The 21,579-nt window shown below is 39.3% G+C and overlaps 1 protein-coding gene across 3 annotated transcripts in view; it reads left to right on the top strand.

Annotated features, from left to right (window-relative positions):
* Positions 1–1,421: 1,421 nt before the first annotated feature.
* ZC3H14 (zinc finger CCCH-type containing 14) overlaps positions 1,422–21,579 on the top strand; it is a 503,257-nt gene continuing 483,099 nt past the window's right edge. For 2 of the 3 annotated variants that reach the window (XM_085061591.1, XM_085061590.1), the window contains exons 1-13: positions 1,422–1,575; positions 2,317–2,359; positions 5,580–5,694; positions 8,569–8,609; positions 8,947–9,154; positions 9,498–9,918; positions 11,367–11,527; positions 12,615–12,715; positions 14,894–15,049; positions 16,524–16,598; positions 17,022–17,178; positions 18,450–18,673; positions 20,720–20,840. In XM_085061591.1, coding sequence (XP_084917717.1) covers positions 1,540–1,575; positions 2,317–2,359; positions 5,580–5,694; positions 8,569–8,609; positions 8,947–9,154; positions 9,498–9,918; positions 11,367–11,527; positions 12,615–12,715; positions 14,894–15,049; positions 16,524–16,598; positions 17,022–17,178; positions 18,450–18,673; positions 20,720–20,840 — 1,859 coding nt within the window. In that variant the 5' untranslated portion in view covers positions 1,422–1,539. The remainder of the gene's footprint in view (positions 1,576–2,316; positions 2,360–5,579; positions 5,695–8,568; positions 8,610–8,946; positions 9,155–9,497; positions 9,919–11,366; positions 11,528–12,614; positions 12,716–14,893; positions 15,050–16,523; positions 16,599–17,021; positions 17,179–18,449; positions 18,674–20,719; positions 20,841–21,579) is intronic. The other variant, XM_085061592.1, reaches the window with a different exon arrangement.

The following is a 21,579-nucleotide window of genomic DNA, read 5'->3' as shown; positions in this document are numbered from 1 at the left end:
TTCCTCCCTCTGCAACTGATCCCTTGTAGCAGTAAGAGCAGTAAGTGCTTGTACTGGGTGTGTGTGGCCGGTTTTGGTAGTGGAGGTGCTACAGGGGTGACTTCTGTGAGAAGCTGCTGGAAGCTTCCTCCACATCTGGTAAAGGAAATACCACGCCGTTCCAGGATGGACCCTCGGCTGGCCAAGACCAAGCCCATCAGCGACACTGCTAGCGCCTCTGGGATGACAATAAGGCTAGAAAAGTTGTTGCACAGAAGCAAATTTCGGCCAGAGAGAGGAAGGAAAATATGTGAGAGGAGCAGCTCTGCTGACACCAAGGTCAGTGCAGGAGGGGCAGGAGGTGCCCCAGGCATGTGAGCTGAGATTCCCCTGCAGCCCCTGGTGAAAACCACGGTGAGACAGCTGTGCCCTGCAGCCCATGGAGGTCAGTGAGGGAGCAGAGATCCACCTGCAGCCCATGAAGACCCACACGAGCACATGGATCCCTGGAGGCTGTGAACCTGTGGGAAGTCTGCTGGAACGGGCTCCTGGCAGAATGTGTGACCCTGTGAAGAAACAAACCCACGCTGGAGCAGATTTGCTGTGGGGACTTGTGACCATGTGGGGAACCCACACCGGAGCAGCCTGCTCCTCAAGGGCTGACTGCACCCCATGGAAGGGACCCATGGCAGGGCCTTTGTGAGGAATTGCATGCAGCCTCTGGAAAGGACTCACATCGGAGAGGTGAGTGTACAGGCTTTGTGGCAGAGTGTTTCTGCTGGGAGCAGGAGAGAAGGAAGCAGTGTCAGAGACGGGAGATGATGAACTGAGTGTAACCTCCCATTCCTGAACCCCTGTGTTGGGGGAGACAGGTAGGGAATCAGGAGTAAAGTTAAACCCAGGAAGACATGGAAGGTGTGCAGGGAAGGTGTTTTAAGATTTGGGTTTATTTCTCATTGTCCTACTCTGATTTGATTGTTAATTAATTAAACTAGTTTTCACCCAAGTCTTTTGTCCATGACAGTAGTCAGTGAGTGATCTCTCCTGTCCTCGTCCTCAACACATGAGCCTTTTGTTATATTTGCTTTCTCCTGCCTCGCTGAGAAAGGGAGGTGATAAAGTGATTGCGGTGGGCACCAGGAAACTTCCATAGCTATAGTGTGGCATTAGAAGTTACTTGAATACTCTGTGTACAGCCATAGCATAATTTATTTGATTTTTAAGAGATAACTAAATCTTCAAATCGTGTCGTTTTTGCGAAAGCGCATTGCTATTAACATCACCGTGTGGTTGTGACGGCATTCCCGGTTCCCCCGGTTCCCCAGCGGGGCAATCCGAGCAGGCCGCACCGGTAACCCCACAGACGCTCGGTTTCCCTCGCCCCGGGCTCCCGCCGCGCTGCGGGCGGGCTGGGCCGTGCGGCCGCCGCCCGGCAGGGGGCGGTGCCGGCGGAGGCCGCGCGCGGTGCCCGTGAGGCGCTCGGTACCCGCGCGGGCGGCGGTGGGAGCCGGGCCCGGGGCCGCGGGGAGCGGGGCGGGCCGGGGGCGGCTCGGCGCGGTCATGGAGATCGGCACCGAGATCAGCCGCAAGATCCGGGTGAGACACACGCAGCCGGCTCGCTCCCTCCTTTCGCGGCAGGAGGCCGAGCTCTCTTGTGGGGGCAGGCCCGGCCGGTGGCTGAGGCACCGGGCTCCGGCCGGCCCATCCGTCAGAGCTGCCGGCGGCGGGGTCCTTCGACCTGGGAACTCCCCGGGGAGGGGCGGGAGCAGGGGAGTCGTGTTTGTGGGAAGCGGAGTCGGGGCACCCGTGTCCCCCGGCGGAGAGCTGCCAGGTGTCGTGTCTGCCCCGGGGCTGTGGCTGTCGCCCTGCAAAGCCCGCCCGGCCCCGGGGGTCGTGCAGCTCGGCCGGGTGTGAGCCCCCGGTACTGGCAGGGCCTGCCAGCTCCCTCGGCCGTTTGGAAGTCCTGGCAGGTTTCTGTTTCCTTGCTGAGACGGGAATGACCTTTTATCAAGCCATCCTAGATTCGGGTTTCTTTGCACCTTATGAGTCCGGGTGGTCTCTGCTTAAGAAAGAACAGCTAGGAGTTGGAGGTTGTCTGGTAGCGCTGGGAACCGTCCATGGGAAATACGGTAGAGAGGGCGAGATGCCGTTACCCTGCTGTCAGTCCCTCGCTCTTAGAACGTTCCGATCCTGAGCAGTAGGGACTAGGAAAAGTTAACATGTTAAAGCAATATGTTCAAACAGTTAAAGAGAAAAACTTCGCTAAGCCTCCTGCGTCTTTGCAGTTAGAAATACTTTGTTAATCCGTCCCTTAAATAATATTTCGTTATTTTTTAGGGTGCTATAAAAGGAAAGTTACAGGAGCTGGGGGCTTATGTTGGTAAGTTTTGCCATGTGCTTAGCAATCTTCTCTAGGTCATTTTTGTTACAAAGGAAAAAAACCAGCTTAGCGAATGGAACTTACTTGTGTTACTGCATACAGAAGCCTTAAGTATGAGAATTACCTTACTAGTAAGAAAGAAAGAGATATACTTAACAAAATATTATAGTCTAAGCATAAGAGGAAGCAGTATATGAACATCAGTATAATAAGAACTAAAAGAAAATGACTAAGAAGTCAGTCTAATAGTCTTCGCTTTTAGAAATGGTGGCAAGGGATTTGTAAGAAAAACAAACCATGCTGTGAATGTCTAAGGGAATTTCTTTGAACCATTAGGAGACACTATATAAAGCAAGAGCCTTGCAAATAACAGTAGCAGTTAGCTGTGACCAGTTTGAAATGGAATCAGTCTTTCTTAGGCATATTTTAACAGCCTCTTGAATTCCGGGTGAGGCATTTATTGAAATTAGGAGAGAGGACAAAGATGAGTGACTGTCTTAGGAAATTAAAAGGCCATGTCAGGAACATTATGTGGGACAAACCTTTAAAATATAAGAGTGTGACTGTTAAGGGGAAGACTAAGCTACGCTGAGCCAATGTTGACGGAAGACGTATCTGAATCTCAGAGGCAGGGGGAGATTTTTATTTGGTTTGTGACAGGAGAGGTGAGCAGTGTGAACGTCTGTGGTCTTGTGGGAGTGTTCGTTTTTTCTGAATCCCGGATTAAATGAGTATTGCATTTCAGAGGAGCTGTTTTCTGCAGCAGTAAAAGTTGGCAATTTAACGCAGCATTCTGTTGGAAACAAAGTACCTCGGTCCTGCAACTGCGTTGTTGTTGTCTGTGATGCTTCTTGGATTTCAGATGAAGAAAAGGAATTTAGAGCATAATTTAGAAATCCTGTGAGTTGCAGGGCCAAGTTCAAAGTTTGTAGTTTGAGCCTGAATTCATCTTAACTATTTCAAGGGAGGCATTGAATTTATGGAAAAATGTATTGACTCCATAGAAGGGAGCTGACCTATGAGCTGACATTCTGAGCTCAGCTGGTGCCAAGAAACTGTAGTCAGAATTTTTTTATTGTGAACTCCCCTTTTTCACCATCTCAAAGCTTGACTTTTTAAGTAACTCATTTTTTGGTATTTGATTGGTTGGGGTTTTTTACCATCATTCCAGGTCTCAGTTTCTCAGTCCTTGATTCTTTGATTTTATCTGTATTTTGAAAAAAAAACCAAAACTTTCTTGTATCTAACACTAAAATGCTGGTAGAATACTAGCCATCTTTGATTGCAGCTATGATGATACTTTCTTTGTATTCCTTCTGTTTCTTGTATTCAGAGAGCAGGTTTCCTGTATTCCTGGGATCAGCATACAATGTCTGCAGTTTCTTCTCTGTCAGCTTCTGAACTTCTCTATCTTTCTATTCTTTATTGCCAAATCTGTCTTGCCTTGGCCTTTTTTGTCTTTTTAAACTGCTGTTTCCAAATTTCTGTTGTCTTTCATGGTTTTTTTCTTTAGACTAGCGTATTTTGAACAACTTTTTAAGTAATGTTTTTCAAAAAAATCTCCCTTTCTTCTTTCAGGTAACTAGTAAAAGTTGGTTCTTCCTTGTTCTAGCCTCTGCACAAGAACCATGCTTTTGTTTCTTTCTGTAACTGCTACTTGTCTTTTGAAAAGTCTTCTACAACAAGATATGTTGTAAATTACTTGTTCTGTGGAGCTTACAAAGGAAATATTCATATATTTGAAGCAAAATAAAGGCAGTTAATTATTTATCAGCTGGGAAATTTTTCAAAAGACTGTAGTTCACATGCAATTTAAGTTGGCATAAGCCAACAGTTACTGAGAAGGTTTCTTTCCTTCTGTCGTACTGTTGCTGGTAATTGTGCTAACTTATGTTTTTATCTATACTTAAAATAGTTTCTTCACTTTATCATATGTTGAATCACCTGAACAGCTTATCAGGTTTAAAAGTAGCTTGGCCAATAAATAAAATTGATTCTAAGTCCCTAGGTCTGAGCATCAATCCATCTTTTGCAACTTGTAGTTTACATTGATTAAAAAACCAAAACACAAAACAGCAACAACAAAAACCCAAACAAACAAAAAGTCACCAAAAAGAAGGTAGGGTTTAAGCTAGGAATGGGTAATGTAGGGACAATTGAGTAGCAGTAGTGCAGGTGCAATGTGTGAATGTTATTTCTGTAGTCTAGGGTAGAGATAAATTATTTACGGTGTACATAGACATAGAAGAAAGGCAATTCCTTTCATTTGTATTTTGATTTTTTTTTTTCATTTTGTAGGTCTTTTTAGTGTTGTGTACTGTCTTAGCTTGATTAAGTAAGCACATCTGTCTTAGTGCCTTGGTTCAAAGTCATAATTTGAAGTGTATTTTTCAACTGTTTTCACTCACTATTGTTATGTTCAGGTCATGCCATGGAGTGGCATTGGAGAGCATGAGATGTTTGATTAAATTGAAGTCTGTGCTCAAGAATTGTTGCCTTTGAGCAGCAGTTGTGCCAGTCAGTCCTTTAGCAGAGGCCAGAGCTAGGCCAAAGTGAAAAGCCAAACACCAAATACCCCAAGCCTTTAATGTATTAATGTTGGGTTCTAAGCACCTTCCTATGCATCCTGGTGAGTGGGTGTACCTTGTATGCAAGGGAATGGATTTCTCACTGTGTGGGAAATTGCATATATTAGGGAATAGAAATTTGCTCTCGAGGTTGCTGGGGTTTGTTTTATTTTTGCAGGTAGAAAATCTGGAAGTTAGTACAGTTTTGATTTGTTTAATGCACGTACCAGAAATGGATATTTATTTGTTTTTGTAACAAAAGGAAATTTGACAAGGATAAGGTGCTGTATTTGGCAATATTTGAAGGGATGAATATTGTAGATGTTTGTTAGTATTGAATAAAAAGGATATAGGCAGCAGAGTAGGTTTCTTTTACCTTGTCCCTATTTCTGTTCTGTTTACTCACTTTTTAAATACGTTGATCTTCAGCTTATGCTCTTGTGAAGTTGATTATCTTTTATTCCTCACTTGTAGATCAGACTTGTATTAAACCTCAGAAGAAATTGAAGTCTTGTTAATTTGCTACCTGATCCTCTGCCTGCAGGGTCTTTATAGTAAAACAGAAAAAAAAATGTGATTACTTGTTTAAAGATGTTTGCTATGTCTTCCATGATTTATTATACTTTAAAACAACATACTTCTCTTTCTATTAGATGAAGAGCTCCCTGATTATATTATGGTTATGGTGGCCAATAAGAAGAGTCAAGAACAGATGACAGAAGACCTTTCTCTTTTCCTTGGAAACAATACTGTCAGGTTTACTGTCTGGTATGTTTGCAAGCTACTTGTCACACTTCTATCATATCACTTATATCTATGCTTTCTATAAGTGAAACCTGACAATTCAAAAAATTATTTGTCTATCCGTTATGTAACTTGCATTAATGAAAACTGTAACTTTGCAGGTCTTACAAGTAAATTAGTTTTAGTCTGTCACCAGTTAGGCTTTTGAAATGGTGGTTAAATGGCAAAGGACTGGACGACTTACATTGTTTGTTTATAAGCCAGTCAGATTTGTGAATGAAGTGCTCAGGTAAGCATGGGCTGTATGTTGACTTAAAATAATTCCTGTGAAACCCACTTGGAGCATGAGAGCATATTTCACTATAGTTGGATGTAAAAAACCAATTTGTTTGCTTTTATGCTAATCGTTCTTCAGATTGCTGTTGTGCTTGGGAATTACTATATCAGGGCAGATGAGCAGTGGATCTAATTCTGTGTACTGTCTTTGACAAGGCTTAGCACCAAATGCTTAGGTATTCCCACCTCTCAGGCTATTTATTTATTACCACCACCCAACTCTAAAAACCAAAAGTAGAACTTCAGAATTACTGTGAGCAGGACAAGGTAACAACAGTTCAACTCTACTCTCAACACCTGACAATTTATTCAGGTGTGACAAACTTAGCCATTATATGTCTCATTCATTTTCTAATACTGAATTTGTTTTATGGTAGCAACCTACAGTTAAATCTGTGTTTCAAATATTTGACTCTAGAGGTTTTTGTTGCTTTCAGAGTTGTGCATTTTTTCAAGTTAATCTTAGTTCTGAATCTCCTACCTAATAGAGCTTTAAGGAATATTATTTTGTTTTGTATAGATGAGAGAAATACTACAATTTTTCTTCTTTTTCAGTTTGTCTTCTTTGACATTTTTTTACTGACAGGTTACATTCACTTCCCAATATTTCTTGTATGTAATTAGTTCTTAGGAGCTTTTCAATTATTTAATACCAGAGAGAAACATTTTAGAAGTTGGCTATGTTATGAAATCATAAACATTGACAAGAAAAGAAAAATAGTTCCAGCTATTAAAATTCACTGTATTAACTATTTAAACTGATGGATATCCAGGTGATAGTTCTACTTGTGTGGATATAGTTTGAGTTTACTTGCACAGGTTTCATTTTTCTTCCTGGCATTTGTTGAAAATATAATAAAGGACAATTAAGCATGGACATGTTTCTTGAAAACTACTCAGACATTTCTTCCTTTTGTGGCCTGCTTAGGGGTAACTTCGTGGTTTCACCATATCAGGAAATTCTGCAGTTGTCATTCTTATGGTAGTTTTAAGAATCAGACAAATCAGTGAGGTTTACAAGTGGATGAGGGTGTAGCTCCTAGGGTTTTGACTGAATCCTGATATACAATGAGAAATAACAAAATAATGTGTAGAAGAAAACACTTTTATGGCTCTGTAAATGAAACTCAAACTTCATTGCAAAAATAATGAATATGTAGAGAAAGCAAATTTCAGCAGAGAAATCAAGATTATTTTATATCTGTGTATTTAAAATGGTGTATTGACTATATGCAGATACTGCACTGCCAGCGGGTTTTGACACCTGCTTAAATTTTAAACATAGTTAATGTTTTAATCCTAAGTCAGTATCAATATTATGTATATATATATAAATACAAACTCAGTGTCAGAGTACTTTATCAGGTACCAAAGTAGGTATTGGATAAAAGAAGACAAGATGAAACGTATGCAGTAAGCTGTAAGGGGACTGGTGGAAAAGTGTTAACATAGCATGGTAGTTGGGAGTTTTATATACTTTTATTTCTTCTAGAGACAACCCAGAATATTCATGTTCTTAAACATTGGTTAAATACAGTACTCAGTAAGATCTGCCTTCCTTGGTTTGTCTCTGTAGCTGGTAATTTTGGGCCTTCTGGCAAAAGTTTCACAGCAATTGGGGCAGAGCTGGCAATCCTGCTGGTTGGCCCACACTTCTTACTCTGGACCAGGAGTCAGATCAGTTATCCTGAGGTCAGTGTGAAAGCTGATCTGCGTCACCAGAGCTCAGCTGACAAGTGTTCTAGTGAAAGCTCACAAGGAGGACGAATGTAAGCCTTCATTATACTCACATGCAATCTTTTCAATATGTTCTTGTTCCTTAGTTCCTTTCCATACGCAGCCTAAATTACAGACTTGCCCATGATCAGGTTTGAATTCCAAGTAAGATATACTTTGAAGTGTTGAGGATTTTTTCTTTCTTCTCATTGTAATGTGTGTTTATTTTTAAGCAGCCTCATTATATTAAAGCCCTGTAATTTTCTGCGTTACTTCAACTAAGTGCCTTTTTCACAGGCAAAGGGCAAATTTGGTACTTCACTGAAATGTTTTTGCTCACCAGCATGTCTTAGAGAATATTGTTGGTATATACAAAGCATGCTGGAAGAATCCTGAGAATCCTAAGTGCTATGAGTTACATACTCTTTGAGTTTGTGCTTAAAATTATGTTTAACTATGCTGTAATTAAAGGTTCATATACAAAGTAAAACATTAGGCTGTGCTTTAAGCTTCTAACTTAGGTTTTTTGAATCTCTCCTTTTGATTGACTCCATTGATTGTAGTGAAAGGTGGGAAGTACTGGCTTTGAATATGTAAACCATCTGAATCCCAAAGGTAGATGATGTGATGAAGACTCTACCCTGTGTAAGACATACTGGAGGCAAGATACTCTAAGCTTCCCTTTTGAGATTAAACATACTTCGGTTGATAGAAGGTGAAGTCTTAGATAAATGAGGTGCTTGTCATGGGAAAAAGGCAGTTGGTTTCTGAAAGATGATTACTCTGAATGTAAGTTAAAATTATTTTTTCTCATTTGTTTTCTTCCCTGTCTGCTGTCTATTTGAGGCTCCATGGTGTTTTGGATAAACTGCGATCTGTGACTACTGGTAAGTAAGAAAATTAATTCTAAATGAAGGGAGGCTTCTTTTTTTTGTGTATAGTGTTAAATGTCTAATGAGTTTTAAAAAATCATAGCTGTTTTGGTAATTTTTTATTTATATGGTCTTTTGGATCCAGACTGTTAAGAAAATTCCTGTATATTTTGAGATAAAGAATTTATTTTTGAGTCCAGAGTTTATTTCTCTGCATTTCTTGATGATGTTTTCAGCTGAAACAGCTTTCAGCTTGTATTTTCAGGTCTGTGCAACATCTTGTTTGCAGTTTCATAGCTACGTTAATTGCAAAATTGGTCTTGCTGTGCTTTAATGTAAAAGTGAGAGGTACCTGTCTCCACAGAACCAACCAGTGTAAAATCTTCAGAACCTAGTATCTTTGAGAGCAGCCTGCCTTCCAGCAAAAGCTCTTCATGTGTGAGTGATGAGAGGAGGCGTGAGGATGTCTTGCCACCTCTTGCAGTGTCAAGCACTCGGACTGAGAGAAATGACTCCAGAGTTTCAACCAGCTCACAGGAGCAGAGGAACACTGCCTCAAGGTAAGGCTGCTGGCTACTTCCTAACACACCTTCAGACATCAGAAGTTGTGTGAGTGTAGTAGCCATTCTAAAGAGTACAGACACTTGGAAAGATACAAGTAGTTTTGAAGAGTAAAGCGTTGTTGCAATTCGTTGTATAAAAAAACATTAAATCATAACTCAGTTTTTTAAGCAACACATGGGCTTAGATTAATTAACCAAACTGAAAATACCAATCAGTGTGTTAAATTTGTATAACTAATAATACCTTAATGATTCTTCCCGCCTGGCTTTGATTGTAGACAGTTCTCATTTTCCAGGACTTGACTTGCAGATAATAGTTGGCAATTTCTTCTTTTATCAGGCAGTCTTGTGAAGATGGTTCTGCATCTCACTTAACATCTACTGTCAAGCCTTTGAGGGAGTTGTCACCTTCTGAAGCTGTAATTGACATTAAACCTGAACCAGATGATCTAATTGATGAAGACCTAAACTTCGTGCAGGAGAATCCTTTGTCACGGAAGAAACCTGTTGTGACTGTAACTTATGGTTCTTCTCGTCCCTCGGCTGAGATCTACCGGCCGCCAGCTGTCAGGAGTGCAGATGGCCATGCACATGTGCCCAGATTGTCACAGCAGGGCAGCTTGCAGGGGAGCCGGCAGTTAGACACACAAGGCAGCAGGTCTCTGGAAACAGGCCAGCTGTGCAATCCAGAAGCATTTGGCAGCTTAGCAGAAGGTCACAGACCCACCTCCAAACTCGGTGCTGATAAAGTGGGCAGTGAGGTTGGTACAACCTAAGCTACTGCAAAAGTTTATTATTCTTAGCAACCTTAATTACTATGTACGCTGGCAGTAAAATCATGACCTCAGAGAAATCAAAAGACTTCTGTCACTGGTACTAGTAGGTTTGAGATTTCTTTGGGTCCACTGATTAAAACAGATTTAATAACTTGACATCATCATCTGGTAGCTTGCTGCATCTCAGAGTTAATCACCATGTACATCTTCCTGTCATATTGAGTTGGACCAATAGTTAGCACATTATTAAGGTGCTTGTGATGAATCAGAAATTATAATTCTGATTTAAGATCACTGAAACTGCATGATCTTTGCTAAGTGCTACGTATACCCCCAGTTTTACACAATTCTGTAAATCAGGATTTTTGGCATGCTGTTTATTAGCCCAGATACATTGATTTTTAGGATTATTATATTATTTTTATATTTAGAATCATGTCAGTTAAGCATTTGTTGGGACAGAGACAAACTAAAGGATGATTGCTGCTCTCTGTACTTTGGAGGCTAGGCTAAGCCAGGCAGAGTGGTAGTCCTAGCTGATCCATATGAATGAAGAACCTTTTTTGAGAGGAATGAAGATAATTACGGCTGCTAATTTTGTAAGGAAGCAGGTATTTTACATACCTTGTATTACAAGTGCATCTGTGTTCATTGCTGCTCATGAAGTTCTATGTCTTTGCCACTACTTACTTCATTCTATATAAAGGATAATTAATTTTATTTGGAAATCTAGAATGCTCTACAAAGATACGTGCTGGTGTCTTTGCTCTTGAGAATGGAGAAGTGCAGATGGGAATGTAGTGATTTATTTAGGGTTGTACATAAGTCATTGATGAATGACATGAACATCTCACTTTGAAATGTTTGACAAAGGTCTTATGTTACTTCTATTACTTTATCATGAATGACGTCCAGAAGAGATACCAGGACCTTGCACTGACTAAACTACACTGTCCTGACTCTGTTGAACGATTAGCTTCCTTTGGAATATGTCAGCTTGATAGAAATGAATCCTTACACGTCTCTGAAATGAGAATTGATACAAAGGAGAAAGTCATTGATACTGATTCCACTTTTCTCTCTGATTTTCAACAGATTCTTTTTGAAGTATGCTATAAATTTCTTTGAAAACCCTGGTTTTCTATAGGTGTTGGATAAAATTTGTCTGTACTGGGGAGTTTTTTTCTTTTTTTTTTTCTAAATGTCATTTACAGTTAGGTTTTCAATGAGATGTTTCAGAGCAAATGTGCCTGATTTTCATATTACCCAGTGCAGTCACTTTTATGTACACACTGTGCAGTCCTACACTGGTGCGACTGGAATGAGAGTTCTCCATCTCCTGGCTCTAGGTGGAATTGCAGTGCTTTCTTTGCTGCCTTACTGATACATGGTTTATGCTAAATGAGCTGTTTTGCCTGCTCTGTTTGTTGTAGGAGGAAAGCTCCAGGAAGAGACGGCTGCCTGTTGTAAGCTCGGTAGTCAAAGTGAAAAAGTTCTGTAATGATGGAGAAGATGAAGAGGAAGAGGAAGACTATGGATTGCGAACAGGAAGCATCTCCAGCAGTGTGTCTGTACCTGCAAAGCCAGAGAGAAGGTACTGAAGATCTCAGATTCTGGGTTTTCAAGAATTAATTTATTGATCAAAAACTCTGGAAGTGGGGGAAATCAGTTTGCACTTTTGAAAATTGACAGACAAAATTTAGTAAGCCATTCTAAAATTTTTTGTACTATCTCACAACTCTGTGGATGAGATGCGTATTTATGCCACCCTTTGGCCTTTGATTTTGTAACCTGTTTTCATTATTGTATATAAGATGCAATAGAATGTGAATTTTTACATTATTTGAGTAAAGTTTACTGGCAAAAAACTTTAATGTTGGCATGTTTCAGGCCAGGTATGTATTGTGGTAAAATAATTTTTTGGGAATTGGAACTGCTTTGATTTATTTTCAGGAGTAGTTTTCAAACCAGTTATCACTTGTTCTTTAGGGTGATTTTAACTTTCCAAACAGTCTTCAGAAGTTTTTATCTTTTTTCTGCTCCCTAATTCTGTCTAAATGTCGGGTTTTAGTCAAAATACATCAGTTTTTTGTATCTAATTTTCAGCAGTAGAGAAAGAACATTTAAACTAGAGAAGAGATGATTCTACTGACGTACAGTGCTAGCTTGTATAGGATTTATTTTAAGCTAATACACTATTGACTTTATCCACAGCATATTTATCTGATTTATTTATTGCCAATGCTAAAGACAAAAGCAGAAAGCCTTTTTTACAAATAACATGTTTTTGATACAGTCAGTCTAATTATGCAGCTGGATTGTATTTCTCAGGACAGCTGCATAATTATTGGTGCCAGCACAGACATAGCAACAGATGAGTGGTGGGCAGAGGTGGGAAGGAATTAATGGCAGAGAGGGCCTTTTAGAGGTAGCATGGTTTTACAGCAACTTGAGCTGAGAGGTGAAATCACACCACAGGACTTCCATTTTTAGACCATTTTGTGGATCCCCATCCACTCAGAGAATTGATTAACTGAAAACTGATTAGGATAAAATAATTGTAGATGAAGATTTCTATTAGTATTATGCCTGAATTAACCTTTTGAAATACCTGTATTTAACATGGCTACAGTTGCTGTGCAATTTTTGTACAATTAATTTACTTTTTTTATTTCCTTTAGACCTTCATTGCCACCTTCAAAACAGGCCAATAAGAATTTAATACTGAAAGCAATCTCTGAAGCACAGGAATCAGTTACAAAAACAACCAATTATTCCACTGGTAATTAGTGTTGGTTTTGCTTTTTGTTGTATTATTTTTATATTTCCAAGCTCTGTTGTATAAATCCAAGGCAAAAATAGCACTTAGAGGTAAGACAGAATGCTAAATAGCAAGTCAGTGATACACATGAGGAATTTACCATGTCCTGTTTCATCACATTGATTTTCAGTGATGAATTATGAAAGCACAAACAAGAGAGGAAAGAGGAATTTAAAATATATTAATCAAGACAGTAAGTCTGTGAAGTGTGTAGATACAACATGGAAGTGTCAGGTTATTCAGAAGTCAGCAGTTGCCAAGGGGAAATGATTCAGAATAAGACAGGTGGCTTGAACTATTTATTTGATCTCTTTTCCCTTTCTTCATTCTCCTCCTTCCTTCTGAGAAGAGAGGAGAAAAAAGCCCAACAGTAAAAAATGAACATGCCCTGGATATAGGTAATAGAAGTGCAGAATAATGAGGAACATAGTGATTGATGTATATCAGTGTATGTTGATAAGTATCAGGGTATGTATGATGATGTATGTTGTCCTTTAACAGTGACGCTGCAGTGTCAGTTCAGTGATTTTAGTTGCAGCTGACCAGCAGTTGTGCATTTGTCTGTGTGTAGGCATTCAGTTCCCCTGGCTAAGAGAGACTTCTGCTGAAGAAGGGCAAATCCAGCTGTTGTCTCGTGTGCTTTTGTTTCATTGCCTGTTGATAAATCTACATGTTGTCAGCAGGAAACATTACACCTTGCTAGGAAAGGAGCATTCTCTAAACTACCTAAACCATGACTCTTAGACCATCTTAAGTAGGACTGAAAACTATCCACAATCTCATCTGCTCTCGTTAAATTCTGCAAACTAACTGTAAGAAACAGCACTTTGGGGTGATGCAGGAAGCTCTTTCCTGTGCACAAAGCAGTATGGCAGGAAATGAGATGTAGCTAGGACGTTTTAAATTAATTAAAACTATTGATCTTTTTAATAGTGATGATCTTGTAGTCTGAGTTACCAACATGAGAATATTTCAGTGGAGAGAGCAGAAAGCACCACTTTGTTTTTTAATACAGAGGTGAATTGTGAATTCTATCTGAAGTATCATGCAGGTTCTTCCACTTAAGAAGTAATATTTAACATATTTTTATAAGTATTTTGAATGGAATATGGAAGTAAGCTAATTTAAAACACATAGGGGGGAAAAACCCACTGAGTTCATAAATAATGAATACATTGCTGAGTGGTGCCTTTTAGTTGTTTGTATCAGAAGTTGAATGCTGTTCTGATACTCAGCCAAGGGAAGAATTTACTTTTTCACAACCAGATCTGATAGTCCTAGCAGAAGCTGAATAATGAAATCAACCTGTTGTCCTGAAACCCCCAGGTTCCATGCTACAACTATCTGAACACAGGCGTAGAACTACATGAAAGGAGGTTGTAATTAGGTCAGGGTCGATCTCTTCCCAAATAACAAGTGATAGGACAAGGGTAAATGGCCTCAAGTTGTGCTGATGGAGGTTCAGAATGGATGTTAGAGGAAAGTTCTTCATAGAGAGGGTGGTCAGGCATTGGAGCAGGCTGTCCAGGGAAGTGATGGAGTCACCATCCCTGAAAGTATTTGAAAGAGGTGTAGATGTGGCAGTTAGGGACATGGCTTAGTGGTGGACTTGGCAGTGGTGGTCTAGGTATGCAGTTGGACTTGGTGATCTTAAGGGTCTTTCCCAACCTAAGTGATTCTGTGATTCTGCTGCCATTACATTTTGTATTCTATTTGCAAGCTCTTTAGCAAAGGGTAGCTGGCATCATATGAAGAGAAACAGTGATTATCCATGATTATTTTATGAAAGATGGAATTGAAAGTGATTTCAAAACAATTTGGAAGTACCACATTAATTATATGTAGAAGTGGATGAACGGATACTTTGCTATTGTCACTATTCTTTTTCACGCTGTTTTGTCTTACAAGTAGATGTTCTGAGGTACCACTCAGGGTGCTCTGTGCACGTGGACAAATGTGCTTGCACACTAAGAATTTCACAGGTAGCTAAAGATGCTTTTTGTGGAGACAGATGCTTGGGATTTTGTTTTGTGGGTGCAGGAATTTATTGGAGTTATTTTAGCACAATATATGTAAAAATGGTATTATTGTGTGATTGGGTAATATGTCAATGATTTGCCATTGTTTCTCTATTTAAAGTTCCACAGAAACAGACTGTTCCAGTGGCACCAAGAGCTCGAATTAGCCCAGAAGAATCACAGTTAGAAGTAATTCATGTGCAAAACAGACTGCCTGTTCTGAGTTCTCACCTTCAAGTAGAAGAGCCAAAGGAGCAGACAGTTGAAGAAATGCAAGGTCACCTGATAATATTCTTTAAGAATTTATACTAGGGGATGTCATTTTACAGGCTGAGCAGAAAAAAGGAACGCTTTTAATTTTTAGATCTGCATCAAAAGTTGCATGCAGAACTGCCCTGAAGACCAAGCAGCTTTCTAAAGCATGGCTGTCAGATACATGTATACATGCACACACACAGACAACCTCAGAGGAATTGATCAGTAAGCAAAGAATGTAACAGCACTGTGATATGGCACTGAAGAATAGTTTTGCATAAGCACTTACGTTTGGATAACTTCTCCTTTCCCCATCTTTTGCATATTTTCCATAGTATCTTGTAGGAGTAATTCTGTCACAAAGCTTAAGTGAGAGTGGAGATACTCTACAGTATTAAGAATAATTTTCCAGCATGTGAAGTATTAAAATGCTCTTTCCAACACATGGTTTCCACACAAATGGTGCCAGTGGTTCGTTTTTCAGTTTAAATATAGGAATACTGTATTTGCTCTTACAGGACAGCTGATACCAGGCTAACTGTATCAGCTTTGGTTTTTACTTCTGTTTTGAAACTCCTAAAGGGCATAACATTTAAAGGCAGTCAGTGTGTCTTTTCACCATGGTTTTGTTATAAAGGATCGGAGGTTGTCTTTGTTAGTCACAAGGAATTATAGAACTAAGACGGGGTAAAACTATCTCTGTAACAAGTACTTAGTTTATACTTGATATGTGTTTAGATATTTAGATAATGAGTAAAATTTGGGTTGAGTAAGATTTTTGTTACATCATCCCATGGTCATTTTTAAGGAATGGTAAACATTGTTTTAAAGAGATTTTTGCAGTTGCTTATTTCTCATATAGATGTATTTGGAATCTTTCTGCCGCCATAAAGTAGTTGAAATTGTATTTGTAAAATATGTAAGGAAAAGCTTTATCAGCCTTTGAAGTAATGCCCAGAAAAATAATTATGCTAAATATTTTCACTCTTCTGCCATTTGAAATGGAAATGACAGCTTGCTTAGAAAATCTACAGAAAGCAAAAATAAATTTGTCAAACCATAACTCAAATGTAGAACAGTGCTGCTCTGATTTGTTTCAGCTATTTTAAGAAGACCAAAAAATAGTCCCTTGTTAGTTGCTTTCCTCTGAGTTCGTTCTCTGAATGGCCAACTCCTCTATGAGTGAGGAGGAAGAACTTGGTCTTCATCAGTTGCTGTGCCCAGAGACCTCTTTTGTACTGAGCAGTGATTACAGGAATGAGTAGTGTCTTACAGTACTTAGATTTTGCCATGTTGCTGTTCCTGAAACATGAGAAATAATGTAATAATGAGAAATGGCTTCATAATAATGAGAATGGCTTTTTTTTGTTAAAAGTGTGAATGTTTTTGTTGGTTTTTTTTAATTGAGAGAATCAGAGAGTGTGCCTCAGTTTTCTAATTTAAAGTTTCATGTTGACATGCAGTAAAATATGCTTCGTATTTTTGGGTTTTTCTAGGAATTGAACAAAAGGAGCTCTCTTCTCGGCTTCAGATTGATCCTTTGGTTGAAGATACCTTGCAAGTGACTCAGGGTTAAGTCTTGTGATCTTTTATTTTCAAATCAAATATTACTGGCCAGTGAATGTTAAGATACTCCTTTTCAATTAATTACACTGATTTCTACATCTCTAAAGAATGAATGCATTACCTTAGTAACTGTTCAAAGGATGAGAGATTTGGGGGGCAGTTGACCCCCTTCAGTGCTGTTGCAGCATAGGCATTCCACTAATAAAATTTCCTTAACTGGTCTAATATGGCTTATGGCTTCTGTTGATCCACCTCTGTGGAATTAACAGAGAAGTAAAAATGTTTTCTGGAAGCTACTAGGAAGAAATTAAAACAATGTGAAATTAGCTTATCAACCCTGTAAATTGATATTAAAAATATTCTATGAGTTAAGAGTTCAACAACCACCTTATTTTACTCTTTTCTATGTAATTTTTCTGCCAATGCAGATTTCTGTGACCCAGAATCTATGGTCCACACAGATACTCGGTCATTTATCCTGAAGAAGCCCAAGTTACCAGAGGAAATGACGCCACAGAATCAGCAACTGGGAAAGAAGGGCACAGAGACAGTGCGAGTTCACCCAGGACGTCTAATACAAGCACGGTAAAAAGCTACTTCATTTAGGACTGTTATTAGCCAAATTGCTTTTTTTTTGTGGTTTAGATGGAGTCATTTGCTCATACTTGAGCTTTGTGAGTCCAGTCAGGAAGTGTGAAATCATGGAAAATGGACTGGTGTTGAATAGCAGAGGGAAAAAAAGCAGGGGCAAAATGCCCTACCAGAAATTCTTCTAAATGGGAAATAATTCCAGGGTCAACTGTAGCTTGAGCATGTCCTTGATTTGCAAGAAAAAAGAAGGTACTGAAAAGTACTGCTCTTTTGTTCTGATTTCTGAAATCTTAGGCAAGTTATCATTTTACTTAAATTGCATTTAGTTTTATACCTGTTTCACCCTGAGATTACATTTCTTAAGAAATGTCTTTTAACACACTATTAAGTGTGGTGAATCCTGGACAATGACTTAAGGCTCCTTACTGTAGAGTTTGACCAAGAGAAGCTTAGAGTTCATGTCAGCTTCAAACAAAGTTCCAGGTAACAACTAGTCTTACAAGTTCTAGCTCGTGATGTTTTGATATTTTTAATGTGCTGATTTTCTCTCTTCTTAAAAGCATTCTACAGTGTAGTTGCTTTTAGCCTCATTTCACAGAGAAGCTAAGTTTATCCCATTCCTGTTTGTCAAAGATAAGAACTCCACAGTTCTCCAAATACTTAGAATCACCTGTCATTCAGGAAATCCCTGAGGTGAAATGAATGAAATGGTGAAAAGCTGGAGAAAATGTATGTGTCCCCTGTTTTAGTACTCCCTTTTACCCACACTGACTACTGTCAGACACAGGACACCAGGCTAGACTGACCTTTTAGTCAGGCTGAGTGTCAAAGTTCTTAGTATCAGTATTTCACTCATGGTGGTTCTAAAAACTTTTACACCATTGTTTCATAATATGCTTTTCAGTAATTTTGAGGAGACACGTTTTGTATGTTAAAAGGTTTGTAATTCCAAGAATGGTATTTGCCCTCTTTTTTTGTCTCAAAACTGTAAATTCCACAGGATTGACTGTTTTTAAATGACCTTTTGGATCTGTCTTTTGAGCAAAACGTAACAAACTGGATTGTACCTGGGAGCTGTAGTTCTTACTAGTCCTTCAGGGAGACTAGAAAGCAAACTGTTAACTGGAGTGCATCATCAGTAGTTACTAAAAGAAGGTTTGACTCCCTATTGATAAGCTTGTGTACTTTCACTTACTAGCGCAGCTTACATTCACTCAAACCTCGAGTCAGAAAATCTAAATTAACTACATTTCTTTCTTTGATAGAGACCAGCTTGCACAGCCAGAGAAACCTGCTAGTCCCAAGTTCATTGTGACTCTGGATGGCGTGCCCAGTCCACCAGGATACCTTTCTGATCAGGAAGAGGAAGATATGTGTATAATGGAAGGATTAAAGCCAGTTACCCAGCACATGTGTGCTGGCAGAGGATTAAAAGGTCTTCGAGCACAGCAGATGCACATTGTAACCAGGCAGCTGGAGGACTGTGACGGTAATTATACTTACCAACAGGATCTAACCTTGGTGTGCTGCTTTGATCATGGCTACAACTCGTGGATATATTGCTCTTAAGAAACCAAAGCAATGGTGTTTATTCTTCAAATTAGAACATTCTTTAAGCAAACGAAATGTGGGAGTTCAGTGGGACCATCTCTTAAGCCTTTATCTTGGCATACTAGAGCAAGATGGCACGTGGTACTTCTCCACACATCTCAGTATTGGTAAAATTTGGCTTTTTTTTTTTTTTTTTTGCAAATGTAGTTGGTCTTCACTGCCAGAAATCTGCGCTTCTAGTTGACCTATTATGATTTGTCCCTCTGCCAATGGACAGGAGATGTTACAGTTAAACATATTGACATGCTTTGAACTTTTAAAAATATGTCAGATGGTATTAATGTTTCTGTCTAGGTTTGTGACATCAAAAGGAGCCTTTTAAGTGTAATGTGTTTGTACAGTCCAGTGGCTAGAACCTAAATGTAAAACTTAACAGTGCATGATTTTACATGGAGGTTTCTATATTGTCTTTCTATATTTCTTTTGAATAACGTGGGAAATTGCTTGCTGAGCCACATGTTTGAATTGTTTAGAATGCTGACATGGTGATGAAAAACACAGAGGCTACTGTTCTGTTATAGGGCTGTTGAATACTTGCCTGAGGGCTGTGCTTGGATTCATGTTTTTTACTTAGCTTTCTTAGAAAAATGAAGATCGTAATTTTCCATAATAGCAATGTATCCAAATTTCTGAACCAAATAAATACTATTTGATGCAGTACTGAGAACCCTTAAATTTCATGGATCCAGCTTTAAATGTGTAATGCAATTATGAGAAAACCACAGCAAAAGATCTTTCAGGTCCATGTCCTTTCAGTCCCCCTGGCTGCAGAAGTACTGCACATATTGGGCAGGCTTAAAGAAGAAAGGAATGTTGTGTATCCATGTGCCTCTTTTTACTAGCACAGAGAAATGGTGATTAGAGTACTTCCTTGCAAATCCATGCTTTTACAGGTGTAGTTTCATACTCCTGTCAAAAGAAAGCTCTTTGGTACAGGAGAGTGTTGCCAATATAGTACTAGATCTGTTAAGGATTCCTGTGAAGCAGCAGGAATGTGACTGAAGTTCACACACAGTCAAATCCGTGTGGAAGTGATCTGTACGAGCCAGTGTGGTCCTATAACAGGAGAGCATTATTTGGCTTTGGTGTGCTGTGAGAAGAAAGCATAAATGAGGCTGAGGATGAAATGAAGCTGGAGCAATTTGTGTCATTAGTAAGAGCAGAGAGGGAAGTCTAGCAGTCCTGGAAAACTTGGAAAAACCAAAGGTTTAGGTGGATCTGGGAATGTAAGACAAATGGTCTGAATTTGGGGAATGAGGTTTTACAAGTAATGTTAAAATAGGAGAAAGTCAAAGTCCCATGTTCCTGTAAGAGTAATGAAGGTGTGGAATGTCTCAGCTTAGGATTTCTTACAGTGCTTTTTGGCCTGGAATCTGGGTTCAGGTAACTGAAGTGTCTGAACAAATTAAATGAAAGTGGTTTTTTTTTCAGTATATGCCCCCATACTAATAAATCTGATTAGCGTAAAAACTGATTCTTAAGTTTCATCTCTTGAAATAATTTTCTAGAGCAAAACATATCTTGGAGAAAGGAAGCATGACTGTAATTAACTCATGGCTCAGCAGAACAGTCATACCTCAGGCTCAGTTGGAGTCGTTGTCTTGTCTGTTCAAGTCTTTGAATCAATTTGGATTTGCAAAGAAAATTGGTGTATTTTGCTTGTAAACAGGGCAAATTTGATCTTTTATCACCAAAAGGCAGCTGTCAGTCTATAATATTATGACTTTTCAGTTTATGGTTTTGGAAATTTTCTTCAGAAAATATGATTGTACGTAAACTTTTACTGTCATGACTTTTTTGATCAAGAGAGAATATAAGTGTAGTGAATTCTGATTATGTTAGATTGCTTACACCAAATTGCATATAGTATCATAAAGGTCCCAGCTTGGGGTTGTTTTTTTTTATTTCTTTCTTATCATCCTAGTGGAAATGGAAGACCTAAGTATGCTACAAAAACAGGAGAAGGTGCTTGAGCGCTGCAAGTACTGGCCTGCCTGTAAAAATGGAGATGAATGTGTGTACCATCACCCCACACTACCTTGCAAGTGAGTAGTACAGAGCTCATTCACTTGACATGCTATTTTGATTTTTTTTCCAGTGGTACAAATTTCTGCTCTGTGTCAGTAAATATTCCAAGACAGTGCAAGCCTGTCAGGGTGGGATCAGAGCTAGATTACTGCTCTGTAATTCCTTCTGTTTTCCACCCTTCTCCCAAATATCAGAATACAGGGATGGCAGCTGCGCCCTTGTAGAAGAAAGCTTTAGTTTAGTATACAGGTTGGTGTTTCTGAGTTGCTTAAAGATGCAGCAATTAGTGTCTTAAAAGAACAGGCCCTCTTCTGCCAGCTGTCACAGTGCTTTTGAACCTTTGGGTATCATTACACAGTAATGTCATGGTTGTGGGTTTTACATTTGAAAGAGAAGGCAAACTCTTGAACGTGCCCGTGCCTTTGACTTCTCTTCCGTAAGCAGCAACAGTCTAGAAAATCAATGTCTGTTTTGAGGTAACTGTTGCCAGATCAAGCAGCTTCATTCACTCAGACATTTTAATTATCTTTTAAAATCTGGTGTAATTAAATTCAAAATAAAACTTTCTCTTCCAAGAATGAGCTATGTAACTTAGGGAGTTCTGTGCCCCTCTCTGGGAAGGTGTGATTTCATAGTGCCTTTGCCACACTGTGCCACACACTAAGAGTGATATCTCCTGGCTTGCACCAAGGAGCTTGGGACCAAACTGCCCTAAGAGTGAGGTGGTTCAGTTGTTCACTGCATGGAAGGAGTGTC

This window comes from Lichenostomus cassidix, chromosome 5 (assembly GCF_008360975.1).
Source record: "Lichenostomus cassidix isolate B80296 chromosome 5, HeHo_3.0, whole genome shotgun sequence".
Lineage (NCBI taxonomy): Eukaryota > Metazoa > Chordata > Aves > Passeriformes > Meliphagidae > Lichenostomus > Lichenostomus cassidix.
The sequence above is the reverse complement of the archived record's forward strand: the minus strand, read 5'-3'. Positions and strand labels throughout refer to the sequence as shown.